Source organism: Heptranchias perlo, chromosome 3, assembly GCF_035084215.1.
Source record: "Heptranchias perlo isolate sHepPer1 chromosome 3, sHepPer1.hap1, whole genome shotgun sequence".
NCBI lineage: Eukaryota > Metazoa > Chordata > Chondrichthyes > Hexanchiformes > Hexanchidae > Heptranchias > Heptranchias perlo.
The window spans coordinates 43,088,680-43,107,296 of NC_090327.1; the positions used below are offsets into that span (position 1 = coordinate 43,088,680).

The 18,617-nt window shown below is 46.6% G+C and overlaps 1 protein-coding gene across 1 annotated transcript in view; it reads right to left on the bottom strand.

Moving 5' to 3' along the window:
• Window positions 1-18,617, bottom strand: part of tmem67 (transmembrane protein 67) — a 219,944-nt gene that overhangs the window by 54,703 nt on the left and 146,624 nt on the right. Inside the window, exons 17-19 of the mRNA XM_067979343.1 lie at window positions 14,914-15,012; window positions 11,000-11,086; window positions 6,118-6,217 (exon numbers count right to left, since the gene is read on the bottom strand). Of these exons, the coding sequence (XP_067835444.1) occupies window positions 6,118-6,217; window positions 11,000-11,086; window positions 14,914-15,012 (286 nt within the window). The remainder of the gene's footprint in view (window positions 1-6,117; window positions 6,218-10,999; window positions 11,087-14,913; window positions 15,013-18,617) is intronic.

Here is an 18,617-nt window from a genome sequence, read left to right on the forward strand (position 1 = left end):
TTCACTTTTCTATAAACACTGCACCACACTTCACATCACCTCCTTCTCCTCATACTCATACACTTTATATCTTATCTGTATACAAACTGTTCAACCATGACAGGCACATTCTCTAAACCCCAGAAGGATGTCACTAATACGGTCCCTTTTTTTTTGCAGGAGAAGGTTGCGTACAACTCCAGACAGGAAACTGCTACCCGAGGAGGCTGAGCCCCTCTTGAAGAAAACATGCAGGTAGAGTCATAGCCATGGCAAGTTGCAACGCAAAGACATTGCACAGTATTTTTTCACAGCTTTATCCTCTTTTTCCCTTCTTACTTCTATCTCACCCTGCACACACTGCATGGCAAACTGCAACTGCTTTCACCAGCCACTTCTTTCTCTCCTCTCTTTTCACACTAAAAGCTAACCCTTGTTCCTCTCTTTCTTTTCAGGTGCTGAAAACGTGGAGTACCTCTGCCTCTTCAGGAAGAGGAGAGCAGGCTTCCTGAAGATGCACAGTCACTCGATCTGACCCTGGCAAGCACCAGCTCAGAGACTGGCACCACATGTACTTTACAGGGTAGGACAGAGGAGGGGTCTTCACGTAATGAACCATTGGCCACAAGCGTGCAGGAGCTAGGACAGGGGGATTGGAAGCCACAGCAGCCAACTCACCGAGGGCGACATCACATACCAGGTGGGCAGCCTGCCAGCAAACTTGAGTGCAATGACGCAGAGCATGGAGGAGTCCAGCTCCAACTTGTTTCCGGGCTTCTTAGTTCTGTTAAATATTAGACACAGCTGGAATTGAGTTGATGGATTTTTTTTATGGTTTGTTCTGGAGTTGGTGTTGGTGTTAATATTTGGAGTAAAGACCTATAAGGCTGGACTGAAGAAAGGCAATAGAATGGTGGTAGTAAGGTCACTGGTGATAAGGATTGCAGGACTGTTGGTGTGTTGGGATGGTTCATGTGAAACTCTCTTGGATGAGCTGGCAGCTTAGGGCACAGGTGGTCGATGCTCATGCTCTTCCTCCTCTTCATGCTGCTTTTCCTTCTCCTCCTCCTGCTGCACTTCTTGCTGTCCAGTTTGTAGTAAGGGCTGGTACCTCATGATGGCACAGTTATGCAGCATGCAGCAGACGATCACAAATCTGAATACACTGTCACGGTTGTACTGCAAAGCTCCTCCTGAACAGTCCAAGTAGCAGAAGCGTTGCTTGACCATGCCGATTGTCTGCTTCATAACATTGCTGTTGGCAGCATAGTTCTCATTATAGGCCATATCTGCAGCTATGTCTGGGTTCCTGACTTGTTCCTCAGTTAAGTTCAGGTAGGAGAAGTGCTCCCTGAAGACCCTCCGTGTGTATGGCCTTCTGCGTAGTACTCTTCTCCTCCTCCCAGTTGCTCCTGCTCCCTTATGTCTTCTTGGCTGCTCCTCCCTGTCCTACAGTCCCTAAGGCCTGACCAACCATGACTGCAGTAAAACTGTGTTGAAGGCAGCCAAAAGCTGTCCAGCACCAACAAAAATTTCTTACCAGAAGTCAGAATTTAGTTGTAGAAGTCAGAAAAAAGGTCAAAAAACACCCAGAAGTTAACCAGCAGCTTAAGAGGGCAAATCAGCAACTAACCTATATGGAGGGGATGAGCCTTTTGAATAACACTTCTGAAGGGTCCTTGCTGCCTGTTGGCTCCACGAGTTGCTGAGCGAGTTAATCCTGTGGCAAGGCAAGCAGTGGGGCAGCCCAATTTCATAAAAGGGTCCTATAACCAGTATAGGACCCTTATTTAAATATTATAATGAGCTTCCTGAATCATTTTGGCATGTGCTCTGGATGCCTATGGAGGAACACAATCCAATACGGCGGGTGGTGCATGTCGAACGCGGGATGGGTGTGCGTGTGCCGCCCACCATATTGGATGCTTAACCGCCCGTTTTATGCTTGTAAAATGAGTGTGACACTAATGAATTTCTAGGCCAGCCATTTTTCCGAGAAGCCGTGTTGAGTGACTCTAACAACTCCTTCTCTATCCAGATAAGCATATGGGCCCCGATATTAGAATGGAGGTGGGATGGCAGCGAGGGGGTGAATGGGTGCGTGGGTAACCCGAGCAATAAAAAATGTCAGTTTCCCACACGATCGCAATTGAATTGGTGCCACTTAACATGGCTTCTGGGTTTGCCGTCTGAAAGCTGCGCAGTGGGTGGACTGCGCACCTGCATCACAAGCTGTGAGCTGGAGGAGCTCTATTTAAAGGGCCAGTGCTCCAAAAGCTTTTGCTGGAGCAAAGACCCAGAAACCACAATGGAGCAGCACAGGGGCAAGACTGCTCCAAGGTTCAACAATGCCTCATCCAGGTGCTACTGGATGGGGTGAGGAGGAGGAGGGAAGTGTTTTACCCTACGGACGGGAGGAAGTGCCCTGCCTCTGCCACCAAGAAGGCCTGGCTCGAGGTGGCAGAGGAGGTTAGCAGCAGCAGCAACATCTCCCGCACCTGGATCCAGTGCAGGAAGCGCTTCAATGACCTAACTAGGTCAGCCAAAGTGAGTACACTTACTCATTCTCCTACATTCCGTCTTCAACATCACAGCCCCCCATCCCCCAACTCATTCTGCACTGCCAACACTACTCTATCACATCACTTCTTGCACCCACTTAAGGCTCATCCTCAACTTACTTGTACTTCCTCAGCACTTCCTCACCTCCCCATTAGTCACCCCACCGCTACCACTCACCCCAATCCTCATCCAATGTGATGACTCTGTCTCATACTCACCCTCTGATGCACCTCTTTCACAGTCAGCCTCACCCAAAGCAATGCATTCACTGGTTGGCCACTTCACCATCACTCACTCACACATCTGTTCTTTCTCCCCTTCGAGGAGAAGACAGCACAAAATGCACGCAAGAGGGTGAGGACTGGATGGGGGCCACAACAAGTAGTGGTCCTCACAGATACGGAGCAAGAGGCGCTGGAGCTCAGCCGCACCCTCGAGCGCCTGTCCGTCAGGGACGGCGAGACTGGCACCCCACAAACGTCTGGTGACACGACTTTAATATTCATCACACACAATATGAATTGATGTTAACAATGCTTGCATCTTCAACACCTCACTATGCTCGTTGCAACATGACACATTTGTGATGATGCTTAATATTGCCTTCTGTTCTCTTGCAGAGCCTTCAGCGACCGCAGTGACGGCAGAGGGTGGTTCCTCAGAGGACCTCCCGGGCTCTGAGGGTGCACCGTCACATCTTTGTGAGCCATCCACCAGCGCAGTTGATGGCGAAAGGGGACATGGAAGTGGGGACGCCACTCAAAGTGCTCCCATGTCTCACCCGTTTCCCCCCCTCAATCAGTACCCGCAATGCTGCCTCCTCTCCAGGTGGCTGAGTCTGCCCTTGCACAGGTGCAGGTGGAGCAGTCTTTGGAGGGGCCCTCACAGGCTCCGAAACCCAGAGGGGGTAGGCCCAAAGCATCTAATCAGTCAGGGCATGAACATGAGCAACCTGCCACTACCTCTGATGCAGCCACAGGGGATGCACCACGTAGAAGTAGTCAGAAGAGAAAGGCAAAGGTTTTGTGAGCATGAAGGGTATGCACAAGGGTGTTTGACAGGTGGTCATGTTTTTTATTTATATTAATTTTTGTTAAAGTCGCATTAAATGTTATGATTGTCACCACTCCTGCCACGTCTTGCCCATTCTTGACTGGCTATTGTGATAGGGCCCTTTCATGACATTCACCATGAACGGCGACACTTGATGCCACCTATTGGGTCACTATGTGATAGAGTAGTGTTGGCAGTCCAGGACTGTTTTGTGCAGGGAGGGGTGGGTGGCCTGGTGTGGGTGCTGCTCGTTCCAGGTGGTGTGAGGACTGGACTCTTCACACTTTCTGATGTTGGGAGAACTGTTCACATATCAGTGACTCCCTGGCCTCATGAGCAGCCAGGTGAGCCGCTGCTCTGCCCATGGCTTCCTACTGCTCCTCCTCCTCCTCCTCAATGTGGGTGGCCGATGTGGATGGGGCCTCCTCAAGCGGCACCTCTCTCTGTTGTGCCATGTTGTGCAGGGCACACCACACTACTATAATACGTCCCACTCTGTCTGGTGCGTATTGAAGCACTCCCCAGAATGATCAAGGCACCTAAATAGCATCTTGAGCTGCCCTACAGCATGCTCATTTGTATAGCTGGTGGCGATGTGGCTGTTGTTATATTGATGCTGTTGCTCGCTGATGGGGATCCTCATAGGTGTCATGAGCCACGTGGGCAATGGGTATCCCTTGTCCCCGAGGAGCCAGCCCTTTAGGGTTTTCGGTATTTTTAACTATAAAAATAATTATCTGTATATTAAATAACCACTGCACCATTTTTGTCCAATACTAACAATTTTTTTTTATACAGAATACCTCCGGACTTTTTGTTTGCATTTCCTGCTTCTATTTCCAACTACTGATAATGTAAGAGCAACTGAACACTTTGTTTTGTACTTGCCAAATACTGTATTAGATTCCCTCAGAATGAAGGAATTGTGGCAGCTGCCAGGGAATCTGGTGCACACGTGAAGGAATCTTTTGCGGTGGTCACAAACGAGCTGAGTGATACCCCTCTCTGTTGATGAACAGTCCTGGCTCGTGTGGAAGTGCTCGTATTGCTATATGGGTGCAATCGATTACACCCTGCACCCGTGGGAAGCCAGCCACAGAGTGGAATCCCACTGCCCTCTCCGTCTGGCTGAGGTCGTCCATGGGGAAGTTGACGTACTGGGAGGCTCTGAAACAAGCCGTCGGTGACCTGCCTTATGCACTTGTGTGCGATGTCCCCGGTGGCACCCTGGAATGATCCGGAGGTGAAGAAGTTGAGGGCAGTGGTGACTTTGACACCTATGGGTAATGAGATGCCACACAGTCCAGCCGGGAGCAGCTCGGCATGAAGGAGGCTGCAGATGTCTGCGACTACCTGACGACCCACTCTGAACCTCTGTATGCACTGCTCCTCAGAGAGGTCCAGGAAGCTGAGCCTTGGTCTTTAGACCCTGTGGTGAAGGTAGTGCCTCCTGCAACGTCGCTCTCTCTGTTGTTGCCCTCTGTGCTCTCGTGCAGGTGCCTGTGGCGCAGCACTGTGTTGTGGAGCTGCAAGTGGCGGAAGTGCATGCCATGCCTGGCGAGGCTGGTGATGTTGCTCGTCCTTGGATATAATGGTGAATGCAGCCATGGCATCCCTCGTCCTAATGGTGTGAGTTTGAGAGGGTCTGAAAAGTTTTAAATATGTGTGAACAGAAGAATTGTGAGTGGAAAGTAAGAATTTTCAGTGAAAACACAAAGATCTCGCAGCCAAAAGTTTGTCTAAAAGAACTGAGTGCCCTGCAGCAAGAACTCACCTTTTCTCCCCATCTGTCAAACAAGCATTTGAATGTCAACTGGCTGCTGGCTGAAACACATCTGGTTAGAACATGGAGTGTTATCCACAGCACGGGAAACATGCTGAGGATGTTTAAAAATCGGACCCCTGCCTCACTAAGCAGAAAATTAAGTACTTCAAGTCTCTTAACTCTCATCCCACCAGCTTTAATTGCCGGTGGGACTTCCACATTCGGGAGACGCGCACGCACCCAGGTGCGTCAGTGGGGAACCCAGAGGTCTGGGGGTTAGAGTCGGGTTCCGAACCCGCTCGGGATTGCCGCAATTTTCGCAGCACCGCCACCCCCAACGCACCCGCTACTTCACTCGAAAATCGAGCCCATTGAGTATCTCTTATGGCCCCTTCTAGCATCGTATATATGATTGAAGTTAAGCTAATGGGCCTATAGTTCCCTGGTTCTGACCTATTGAAAATCGGTATGACATGAGCTCCCCCCCCCGTCCAAGGGAACAATCTCCGACTCTATCAAGCTGTAAAAGATACGAGCAAGGGGTCACAAAGCACATTTCCCATTTCTTTAAGCATCTTTGCATGGATGTTATTCAGACAAGCAGCCCCATCTAGTTTAAGGATTTAATTTTTTTTAACAAAAATACTAACATGGACAAAATAATTTACAAATACATCTGTCAAAATGTAAAAATAATTGAATATTTAAAACTAAGTAACAAAACAGGAAAAAAAATAATGAATAAACCCAACATTTACCTGCAACAGACTTGACAATTTTGCCCACGGGTCTCTCCCAGTCAATAAAAAAGATGTCCACAGTTAACTGGTGTCCTAGTTTATGTAATAGCTGAAGAACCTAAGAGAATTGAAATTCCCAGTGGCGAAAAGAAAAATAAGTAAAAAGTAAGAAGTTAACAGGAATTGACCAGAGTAAACATGGTAGTGTGATGAATTAGTGAAACATAGGAAGAAAAGAACCACAGCACTATCAGTTTAGGAATGGGATCTGGAATTGTTAAAGGTATTATGTCCAGTAATAACTATACTAGATTAACTATAGTGTTTGTATTGTTCATGACATGCTATGAACCATTAATTTTTTTACTGGGCACAAATCAATATGGTGCTATCATTAAATCAACACTGAATATTATTGCATTTTTAAAATATTCATGAAATATTCATCTAATTTGCCTATGACATGATTTGGAAAATCATAGGCCAGAAATTTGCTTCATAGGAATTACTATACGGAGAAAGACCGAGTTCCATCTAGTTCTAGTGCTACTATCCTGGTAGTCACAAGATACAACGATAATGGATTTGTTGACTAATCATAGTAATCAATCTCTATCAATTAGTCTACATGACGCGAGGAAACCCCAGTAGTGGAGAACTTTGGGAACCATAGGTCCAAAGTCACCTTTTCCTCTACAGTTACCACATGTTACGTCTCAAATTACTCATATGCTGTAATCCAAAATGTTATTTTTTGAAAGAAATCTATCTCATTTGCATTAGAATGATTCAATATTAACTGTTCCACCATCTCCCTAGGGAGCATGTTCCATAGATTGACCACTTGCTCACTGAAGTAATGTTTCTGTAGATTAGTTTTGAATTTACTCCGCTTCAAGCGCAGTCCATGTCCTCCGGTTCTACTGTTCTGGACCAGGTGAAGTAGCTTGCCATGGTCTACATTATCTATTCCCATAAGAATCCTAAAAACAGCAATCATATCACCTCTCAACTTTCTCCTTTCCAGTGAGAACAATTTACATAATCGCTCTTCATAATCCAATCCCTCCAACACCTCAATCATTCTGGTTATTCTTTTCTGTATCCTTTCAATAGCTGCAATGTCCTTTTGTACTGCAGCAACCATAACTGTGTACACAATATTCTAAGTGCGGTCATTATAATTTTATAAAATGACTTATCAACTGGCAGGATTACCTCACTATTTTGGCACAATATTGACCATTTAATACATCCCAACACCTGATTTGCTTTATTCACTGACACTGATGGCTTCAATATATTGTCAATCAGGACCCCCACATCTCGTTCATTTTCCATGCATGTTATTTTGATACGGTGTCAACTTGAGTTAGAAGTACTGGCAGGTAAATCGGCCACTGCCTTTTTCATAGTAGAGTCCCAACAATCCATTACTGGATTGTTTTGTTCCACCCAAGGTAGAAGAGTTAGATTTAGAAAAATGGCAAAAGCAATTGCAAAGCCAGTTATGTGTGTGTCATGCATGATGTGGATCTTCCTAGATTCACAAGATATTCAGGAGAAGTACACATGAATGAAGTGTTAGAAGGTTTAGTTGCTTGAGCTGAAAAATGGTGAGCACGAGCTGACCACATTCAACACTATGACATCAAGGCAGCATTTGACCAAGTGTGGCACCAAGGAGTCCTAGTAAAATTGAAGTAAATGGGAGTCAGAGGGAAAACTCTCCAGTGGCTGGAGTCATACCTAGGACAAAGGAAGATGGTACTGGTTGTTGGAGGCCAATCACCTCAGCTCCAGGATGTTGCTGCAGGAGTTCCTCAGGGCAGTGTCCTAGGCCCAACCATCTTCAGCTGCTTCACCAATGATCTTCCCTCCATCATAAGGTCAGAAATGGGGATGTTCGCTGATGACTGCACAGTGTTCAGTTCCATTCGCAACCCCTCAGATAATGAAGCAGTCCGTGCCCGCATGCAGCAAGACCTGGACAACATCCAGGCTTGGGCTGATTAAGTGGCAAATAACATTCGCGCCAGATAAATGCCAGGCAATGACCATCTCCAACAAGAGGGAGTCTAACCACCTCCCCTTGAAATTCAATGGCATTACCATCGCCGAATCCTCCACCATCAACATCCTGGGGATCATCATTGTCCAGAAACTTAACTGGACCAGCCGCATAAATACTGTGGCTACAAGAGTAGGTCAGAGGCTGGGTATTCTGCAGCGAGTGACTCACCTCCTGACTCCCCAAAGCCTTTCTACCATCTACAAAGCACAAGTCAGGAGTGTGATGGAATACTCTCCACTTGCTTGGATGAATGCAGCTCCAACAACACTCAAGAAGCTCCACACCATCCAGGACAAAGAGGCCCACTTGATTGGCACCCCATCGACCACCCTAAACATTCACTCCCTCCACCACCGGCGCACCGTGGCTGCAGTGTGTACCATCTACAGGATGTACTACAGCAACTCACCAAGGCTTCTTCGACAGCACCTCCCAAACCTGCGACCTCTACCACCTAGAAGGACAAGGGCAACAGGCACATGGGAACAACGCCTCCTGTACGTTCCCCTCCAAATCACTCACAATCCCGATTTGGAAATATATCACTGTTCCTTCATCGTCGCTAAGTCAAAATCATGGAACTCCCTACTTAACAGCACTGTGGGAGAACCTTCACCACACTGACTGCAGCGGTTTGAGAAGGCGGCTCACCACCACCTTCTCAGGAGCAATTAGGAATGGGCAATAAATGCTGGCCTTGCCAGCGATGCTCACATCCCATGAACGAATAAAAAAAAAGGAGGAAAGGTTTGTGGGGAGGCAGATAGGAGCAGGAAACCTCTGAGCATCTGAAAATATCCAATCGTTATCCACTGCTGAGTGCGCATAATGAGGACAAGATTCAGGGGAGGATAATCATAAGCATCGTCATGGCGCTATGGCATAAGTGATTACCCAGGGGGACAAAAAGAAACAGAATAGGTGAGTGGTAGTGGTGGGAGATTCAATATTAGAGGGACAGACAGCCTTTTACGCAGCTGTGACTGTGAATCCCAAATGATGTGTTGCCTCCCTTGTGCCAGTGTGAAGGACATAACGGAGCAGTTGGAAAAACTTTTGGAAAGGGAGGGATAGCAGCTAGAAGTTGTGGTCCATATAGGAACCAATGATGTAAGAAAGAGTACTATGGAGGTCTTGCAAGACCTCGAGGGTGTTTATCTCAGGATTATTTCCTGTGCCATGCACTGTGCAGGTTAGGCTAGGACAGATTAGATCCATTAATGCGTAGTTTGACAGATGATGCAGGAGGAAGGGTTTCAGATTCCTAGGACATTGAGACCAGTTCTGGAACAAAGGGAAGCTGTTCAGAAGGGACGGATTTCACCTGAACCGGAGGGGTGCCAATGTTCTTGCAGAAGGGTGAATAAGGTAGTGGAGGTTGATTTAAACTAATATGCCTGGGGGGAGGAGAAAGCAAAACAGACTGCTGGTATATAGGGAGGAAATAGATGTTGTAGGAGCGACTGAAACCTGATGAAATCAATTAATGATTGAGGAATTAACTATCAGGGTCTGCATGCAAGCATAAATTTATTGAAATTGTGAGGGACTCGTTTCTAAACCAGTATGTTAAGGAACCCACAAGTATAATACAATATTGACTTTAGTTCCAACGAATGAGGAGGGAACAGTAGCAAAGTAGAGCTAAGGGAATATAATGACCATAATGATCTGACATTCAGGGTAGATATGAGGGTAGAAAACAAAAAGAAGCCCATTTAAAAAGCTAAATTTTGAACAAGTTGATTTTAAGGGTATGAGAGAATGCATGAGAATGGTAAGATGGGAAGAGATGCTGGAAGGAAAAGATGTGGAAGGAAAGTGGAATAGTTTCTCAAAGATATATGGGGTAAAATTGGATAGCACCGGCATGCCGGGCTAAACTGGGCTTGGGGATCAATCTCTGCGCTGGAACGGGTAGGCCGGAGGCACACTTGATATTAGGCCTCGGGTCTCATTTAAATTGGACTGGCAGACTCCAGATGCCAGCTGTGCATTCCCAGGCAGCTTGTTGGCGGAGTGCCTTAAATTTCTGGCTGCTGTGTAATTGGCATTGGCCTTCAGATAGGTCTTGGGAGAGGGGTGAAGCGATTGGGAGGCGGCAGGCGATTGGCGGAGGGGAAGGTTGGAGGTGATCGGGAGGGGACCGAGCGGGGCCTGATAATGGTTTTTGGGACTGCAGTGGAGCTGGGAGGAGCACTTCTGCTCCTTCTGCTCCAAAATGAGACATGCAGAACTGGTTATCCTTAATGCAGCCGGCCTGTGCTGGCTGCTTCAGGGCAGCCCAATTTTGGGAAGGGGTCCTGAAACAGGTATCAAGCCCCATATTTCCATATGCAAACTTCAAACCCCATATCCTATACATTACCAAGACTGCTTACCTCCACGTCCATAATATCTCCAGCCTCCATCCTTACCTCACTTCTATTGCTGCAAGCCTTCCGTTATCATCAAACTTGATTCTCCAATGCTGTCCTTGCCAATTTCTGAGGTTCCACTCTACATAAACTCTAACTTCTCTAAAACTCTGCTACCCACATTTTTTGCTGCTCTATATCCCACTCGCCCATCCTCCATTGGCACCCTGTGCCTCAACCCATCACATTCAAAATCTTCATCTTCATTTACAAATTACTCTATGGCCTCACACCAGCCTACCTCTGCAACTTCCTTCCTTTTGGTCTTTTAATTCTGGCTTCTTGTGCATCCTCTCCTTCCACTCCACCATCAGTACCAGATGGGAAAAGAAGAATCTGCTGTAACACTTTGAACTGAGCATGCATAGTGGTGCTAACCCAATGTTACCAATATTCTTTATGCACATACCTTCAGTGCAAATGCACTGGCCACACAAGAAATAAAGTGGCTCTCCTGGCTTGGTGTGGGCAGAAGAACAGCAACAATATGCTGACCCTGAAAAAACAAATAATTGCTAAGCAAATGTCAAAGTTATTGTAAACCATCTATACAGTAATTAATATCACTTTTAAGGATTGTGTAAGGAACTCTACACGAGATATACAACATAGAATCATAGAATGATGCAGCACAGAAGGAGGCACTTGCTGCAGCATTCTGGATGACATGAAGTATATGACGAGTTTCATAGTATGGTACAGCACAGAGGGAGGTAATTCAGCCCATCGTGCATGTGCCAGCTCTTTGAAAGAGCTATTCAATTAGTCCCACTCCCCTGCTCTTTCCCCATGGCCCTTCAAATTTTTCCACTTCAAGTATTTATCCAATTCCCTTTTGAAAGTTATTATTGAATCTGTTTCCACCACCCTTTCAGGCAGTGCATTCCAGATCATAACAACTCACTGTGTAAAAAAATGTTTCCTCATGTAGCCGCTGGTTCTTTTGCCAATTACCTTAAATCTGTGTCCCCTGTTTACCGACCCTTCTGTCACTGGAAACAGTTTCTCGTTATTTACTCTGTCAAAACCGTTCACGATTTTGAACCCCTCTATCAAATCTTCCCTTATCCTTCTCTGCTGTGAAGAGAACAACCCCAGTTTCTCTAGTCTCACCATGTAACTGAAGTTTTTTATCCCTGGTACCATTCTAATAAATCTTCTCTGCACCCACTCTAAGGCCTTGACATCCTTCCTAAAGTGCCAAGAATTAGCCTCCCTGGTCCAGCTGGGGCCTAACCAGTGTTTTATAAAGGTTGAGCATAACCTCCTTGCTTTTGTACTCTATACCTCTATTTATCAAGCCAAGTAACCCGTATGCCTTTTTAACAGCCTTCTCAACCTGTCCTGCCACCTTGTATACGTATACCCCCAGATCTCTCTGTTCCTGCACCCCCTTTAAAATTGTACCATTTAGTTTATATTGCCTCTCCTCATTCTTCCTACCAAAATGAAACACTTCACACTTCTCTGCATTAAATTTCATCTGCCATGTGTCTGCCCATTTCACCAGCCTGTCTATGTCCTCCTGAAGTCTGTTATTACCCTCCACATAGTTTACTACATTTCCGAGTTTCGTGTCATCTGCAAACTTTGAAATTATACCCTCTATACCCAAGTCTAGGTCATTAATATATATCAAAAAGAGCAGTGGTCCTAATACTGACCTCTGGGAAACACCACTTTGTTCTTCCCTCCAGTCTGAAGAACAACCATTCACCACTACTCTCTGATTTTATATCCACGCAGCCACTGCCCCTATAATCCCTCAGGCTTCAATTTTGCTAACAAATCTATTATGTGGTACTTTATCAAACGCCTTCTGAAAGTCCATATACCGCGCTACCCTCATCAACCCTCTCCGTTACTTCATCAAAGAATTCAATCATGTTAGTCAAACATGATTTGCCTTTACCAAATCCATGCTGGTTTTCATTTATTAACCCATATTTTTTCAAGTGCCAATTAATTTTGTTTCGGATTAATGTCTCTAAAGTTTCCCCACCGCCGGCGTTAGGCTGACTGGCCTGTAGTTGCCAGATTTATCCCTCTTCGCTTTTTTGAACAGGGGTGTAACATTTGCAATCCTCCAGTCCTCTTGTACCATCCCATATCTAAGGAGGATTGGAAGATTGTGGCCAGAGCCTCCGCAATTTCCACCTTTACTTCCCTCAGCAACCTAGGATGCATCCCATGTGGACCGAGTGACTTTCTACTTTCAGCGCTGCCAACCTTTTAAGTACCCCCTCTTTATCTATTTTTATCCTATTCAATTTCTCTACTACCTCTTCCTTTACTGTGACTTTGGAAGCATCCTCTTGTTTAGTGAAGACAGATGCAAAGTACTCATTTAGTACCTCAGCCTCCACAAGAAGATCTCCTTTGTGGTCCCTAATCGGCCCCACCCTTCCTTTGACTACTCTTTTACTATTTATATGTTCAGAAAAGACTTTTGGATTCCCTTTTATGTTACCCGCTGATCTATTCTCATACTCTCTCTTTGTCCCTCTTATTTCCTTTTTCAGTTCTCCTCTGTACTTTCTGTATTCAGCCTGGTTCTGTACTGAATTATGAACCTGGCATTTATCATAAGCCTCCTTTTTCTGTTTCATTTTAACCTCTATGGGGTAGATTGCGCTTGTTTTATCATACGTCCAACGTAATTCAAGTTTCTGCGATCTTTTGCGCTGGTTCAAAAATCATTGCGCTGAAGCTGGCCATGCCCACAAAACTGGCCATGCCCACCCGATCAAAGTAACGAGGATGGCGAGTTTCCACCGACTGTGCCTGTCTGTGGCCGTTTGAGGAGGGTCTTCTAATTAAGCTAGTTTTCTTAGGCGCAAAGGCACTGGTAGGCATGTTTTGAATGTTTTTACATATCAAAAAATATTTAATTTACTATGAAACTGACTAGTGTACACCAATGAAAGTAGTAAATGGTTCAGTATAGTTTTTTTTAAGTCATTTTCAGTGATTTAAAATCGGGTTACTCACAGGTGGAGGACTAGACACTCTTATTAAAAATGCTTATTTATTGTGATAAGCCCATTTTCAGCTGTATTAATAAAACTGCATCAGGTTACCACTTTTAAATACATCAATGAATATTTTTTATTGCAAAGAAAAAAAAATCAATTATGCTCTATTAAACAGCTGAATTGCGCTGACTCATGGAAGATTTTAAGTCTGTCATTATGCAAATGCATTTTAGCGGAAACTCGAACTGTAACCTAACTGGCGCAATTTTCAGGCACAATTTGTGCCCAATTGCCGATTGCGCCCAAAGCAGAAATTCTATGCCTTTATCTTTAGTCATCCAGGGAGCTCTAGCTTTGGATGCCCTTCCTTTCTCCCTCGTGGGAATGTGTCTAGTCTGTACCCGAATTATCTCCTCTTTGAAGGCCTCCCATTGCTCATTTACTGTTTTACCTGGCAATCTTTTATTTCAATCCACCTGGGCCAGATCCCTTTTCAACTCACTGAAATTAGCCCTCCTCCAGTTGAGTATTTTCACGTTTGATTTTTTCTTGTCCTTTTCTATATCTATTCTAAACCTAATGATATTGTGATCTGTTTCCCAAATGCTCCTCCACTGAAACATGCTCCACTTGCCCTACTTCATTCCCTAGAACTAAATCCAGCACTGCTCGTATAGTCACTAGCACTTGGCACTGGGAGTAATACTACCTTTGAGGTTCTGCTCTTTAACTTCTTCCCTGACTCCTGAAACTCTGTTTGTAGGACCTCAATCCTTTTCCTACCTTTGTCATTGGTTCCAACATGAACTACGACTCTGGCTGTTCCCCTTCCCCCCCGCAAAATGTTCTACACCCTCTCAGTGATGTCCTTTACCCCGGCACCAGGGAGGCAACACACCATGCAAGATGCACTTTGGCAGTTGCAGAAACGCCTGTCTATCCCCCTGAATTTTGAATCCTCTATGACCACTGCATTTCTACACTTCGCTGTGCCCCTCTGTGCACTCCCTGAGGTATCCTCACTGGTATTCAGCACTGAAAACTGATTTGAGAGTACTACACTCCTGAAGTATCCCTGCACCACCTGCCTCTTCCTACCCAGCAGGATGGCCACCCACTTACTATCCTCCTGAACTCCCTGCAGCTGCGGGGTGAATATAGGGAAAGAACAGATGATGTACTGAACTTGCATCAGGAATCTGGCCAGAAATGGCATATATAGAGAAATAAATGTATTTTGAGTAAATATTAAAGATATATTAAGTATTACCAAAACACTTTAGAAATTCCAATAAATTAAAGTGAATGTGATTTGATGTATATTATTATATTAAATATTTAGCGATACCTTGAAGAATATAAGCCAATAAAGGCCTGTTCCAAATGTCACAAGAAAGAAGGTATTTGCCAGGTCTCCAGCATAAAATAGCAAGAACTTCAAGACTGTCTAGATTAAAAAAAAAACTATTATTTCACATTTTTGTCACATTTAAGGATGTATCTAACCAATAATCACTTCTTGTATAACAGTTTTGCAGCTTTGCCTTTACACTACTAAGATATTTATGCTTCTGCTTTGCAGCCAATTTCTATCTTATCTGTATCATGGTAGACCCACGTTAAAATCCAATGTTGTAATGCAAACGCCTTTTGTGATGAAAATAAATATCCATATCCTGATCCAAATCTGTGATGGCACATCTCTTATGTGGTGCACTGTGAAGCAAATGCAAAAATGTAGCATCCAGTCGCTAACTGAATTTTCTCAATGTTAATGATGAGTTTATCTAGCAAGTTGCTGAGCCATACGAACCAGGAAAGTCCCAGGACAAATTCTCAGCCTGTGCTGAGTTAGCCGATCTCAGCCATGGTGATAGTAGGGGCACTACACTTGGTCTCAGTGCCCTTGGATGAGGAAGAGGAAAATCAGCCAGGGTTCCTGATCCTCATCCAGGGACCCTCGCGGGAAGTGCCAAAAGTGGATGTATGGCAAAAACTGAATTGCGTTTATTTGTGATGTCCTTCTGCAGTCAATAACCTGCCAATGTTCACCATTAAGGTCATTCATGATAATGGAAATTTGGTTGAGGCACCGGAGGGCAACTACCATTTGTGGAACCATATGACACAAGGGGGGAAAAAGTTTCTAAAGGGCCCATTTTCGGGCACAGGTAGCATAATCCGTTATTATCCCGTGCCCGATGGCCTCTACGCAGGCAGCGTGTGAATTTCGAGCTGCCTGCTACTTACCATGATATCTCCATGCAGCTGTGCAACTTCTTAAAGGTACAGGTGCACATTTTAATTGGGACATGCGGAGTCCACTGGGAGGAGGGAAAGATGGCCGCAAGTATGGCAGGACCGGCGCGAGAGAGGGCCTCATGCTTCTCGGATGATGCACTGGAGGCCCTGGTGGAAGGGGTGGAAGAAAAGAGGGTCAACATATTCCTGCAGGGTGGCAGGAGACCCTCCAGATTGCAGCTCCGCAGGCATTGGCTTTGGTCCAGGAAGTGAACGCCAAGAGCATGGCACCCCACACGTGGGTGCAGGTCTGAAAGAAATTCAATGATTTGACACGAGTGATCAAGGTGAGTGAAAGAAAGTGTCAAGTGGCAAATCCAACCAACTGCATCACTGCTCCACGCATCACACTCCCCGTCACCCACCCACCAACAAACATTGTCCATCCATACGCAATGCTGCACTCGGCATGCTGCATCTCACCCGCACATAGACCACATTTTCAGGCCAGACAACTACCACTCATAGGTCACACACACTGGCAGCTATTCGACCATGACAGGCACATCACCCACACACCTTGCAGGATACTCACTAACACGCTGTCCTCTGTTTTGCAGAAGAAGGTGGTGCATAACAGCCGGCAGCAGGAGAGCCCTGAGGGTGGATGGGGACGCTTACATGTCCTCACCCCCCCTAGAGGAAACAGTGCTTCAGATCATTGGGCAGGCCGTTGCTGCAGCCGTGACATCATGCCGCGCTGGCGATCCCGATGAAGGGGGTCTCTGCATATCTAATGCTCCTTCTCGTTTCCCACATCTCCCTCCTCCCATAATCTTTTCTGACTCACGTGCTGCAGATGCTGTCAGCACGCACATCTTACTTGCTCCTCTCTCCGCTCCACAACTCAACCTGTTTCCCTTTGTCATTGCAGATACCCAAGAATAAGAGGCGGCACCATCCGAGGAGGAGGAGGAGGGGGACACTGAAGCCACACCGTCACTCGATCTGATACTCGCTTCCACCAGTTCAGAGACTGACACTTTGCATCCTTTAGAGACTAGTTTAGAGGAGGGATCTGCACCTGGTGAGACACCAGGCACAAGTGCGCAGGAGCCGGGGTGGGGAGAACGATACTGCAGGTGCCAGCTCACCAGAGGGCGAGGTAGCTCACTAGTTCTGTTGCAGAGGAGTCAGATGAGGACTTCGATGGGCCAGGCTACAGAAGATGGCTGATGGGCGTACACCACCAAATGCTTGGGGCACTGGAAAGCCTGCCAGAAAGCCTGCACACAATGAGAAGAGGCATGGAGGAGTTCAGCTCCAACTTGGCACAGGGCTCTGCACAGAGCTTGGAGCTTATCCTTTCCAATATGGAATAGGTGATCACTTCCATCAGCACACCTGTGGAACCCACCATGATGGAGCATCTGATGGCCGATGTCGCGGCTTCCATTGCAGCATAAATCAATGTGATCAAAGGTCTGCAAGCTACGGTTGCTGCTCAGGCTGCTGCAATGGTAGCTCAGACTGCTGCCATGTTAGCTCAGACTGCTGCTATCGTGGCTCTGGGGACCAGTGTGGAATGGGGCTTCCAGGGTGTCACAGCACTACAGCCATACGTTCTCCAGCTGATCACCCGGGTTGCTGAGGCGCCGCCCCGGGAGAGAGGCAGTGGCACTATGGCAGTCGGACCTGCTGTCCTCTCTCAGGATGACAGCATTCCTGCTCCCACCCCTGCCACTCCGCCAGTGCCCTTGTTGTTGCCTATCGGCTAGCCAGGCCAGACTGTTGAAGCCCATGCTGAGATGGTGCAGATGAAGCCTGGCCCTCCTGGCCCAAAGCTGCTCGAAGTCATTCTCCAAGGCCATCTGCACTCTCCTCAATTGAAGGCCAGCAGCCTTCCACCACCCATGCTCCAGCCACTGGGGAAGCACCTCGTAGGAGCACTAGGATAGGTAAAGGCACATGAACAACAGGCACTAAGGCAATGTACAAGGGTGAATAGTTCTGTTATGTTTCCATAATTTTATTTATTCATTTATAAATGTGACTTTAAATTTGCATTTGGTTGTGGTTTTTATTTGTGCGATGAGCTGAGGGGGAAACCAATGTGCAATCAGATTGAGGGCGATTTGATTGTCTTGTGGGAGAGGAAAGGTGGGGAGTGTAGGACTGTTGGTGAGTTGGGGATGTAGTTGACATTATTGATAACGGGCACGGATCAGGCAAGCACGCAGAGCCCTTGCAGACAAGGCATGTGGTCTCTGTTGGAAGATGGCTGATGGGTGTACACCACCAAATGCTTGGGGCACTGAAAAGCTTGCCAGAAAGCCTGCGCACAATGAGAAGAGGCATGGAGGAGTTCAGCTCCAACTTGGCACAGGGCTTTGCGCAGAGCTTGTGTCTTCCTCCACTTCCTCTTCCGGATCCTCCCCCTCCTCCTCCGGCTCCTCCCCCTTCTCCTCCTCAGCCTCCTCCTCCTCCACCTCTGGCTCAGGGTCTTCTCCGATCATTGGTGGCAAAGGCTTGTCCCTCATGATGGCAAGGTTGTGCAGCATGAAGCCTACCATCACAAATCTGCCCACCCGCTCAGTGGAGTACTGCAGAACTCCTCCAGACCGGTCCAGGCAGCGGAAGCATTGTTTAAGGAGGCCTACGGTGTGTTCCACGATGTTGCGTGTGGCAGCATGGCTCTCATTATAGGCTTGCTGTGCACGTGTGCGTGGGTTCCTGACCGGAGTCATGAGCCACGGCCTGAGGGGATAGTCCTTGTCGCCTAGTAGCCAGCCTTTGACTTGCCGAGGTGGG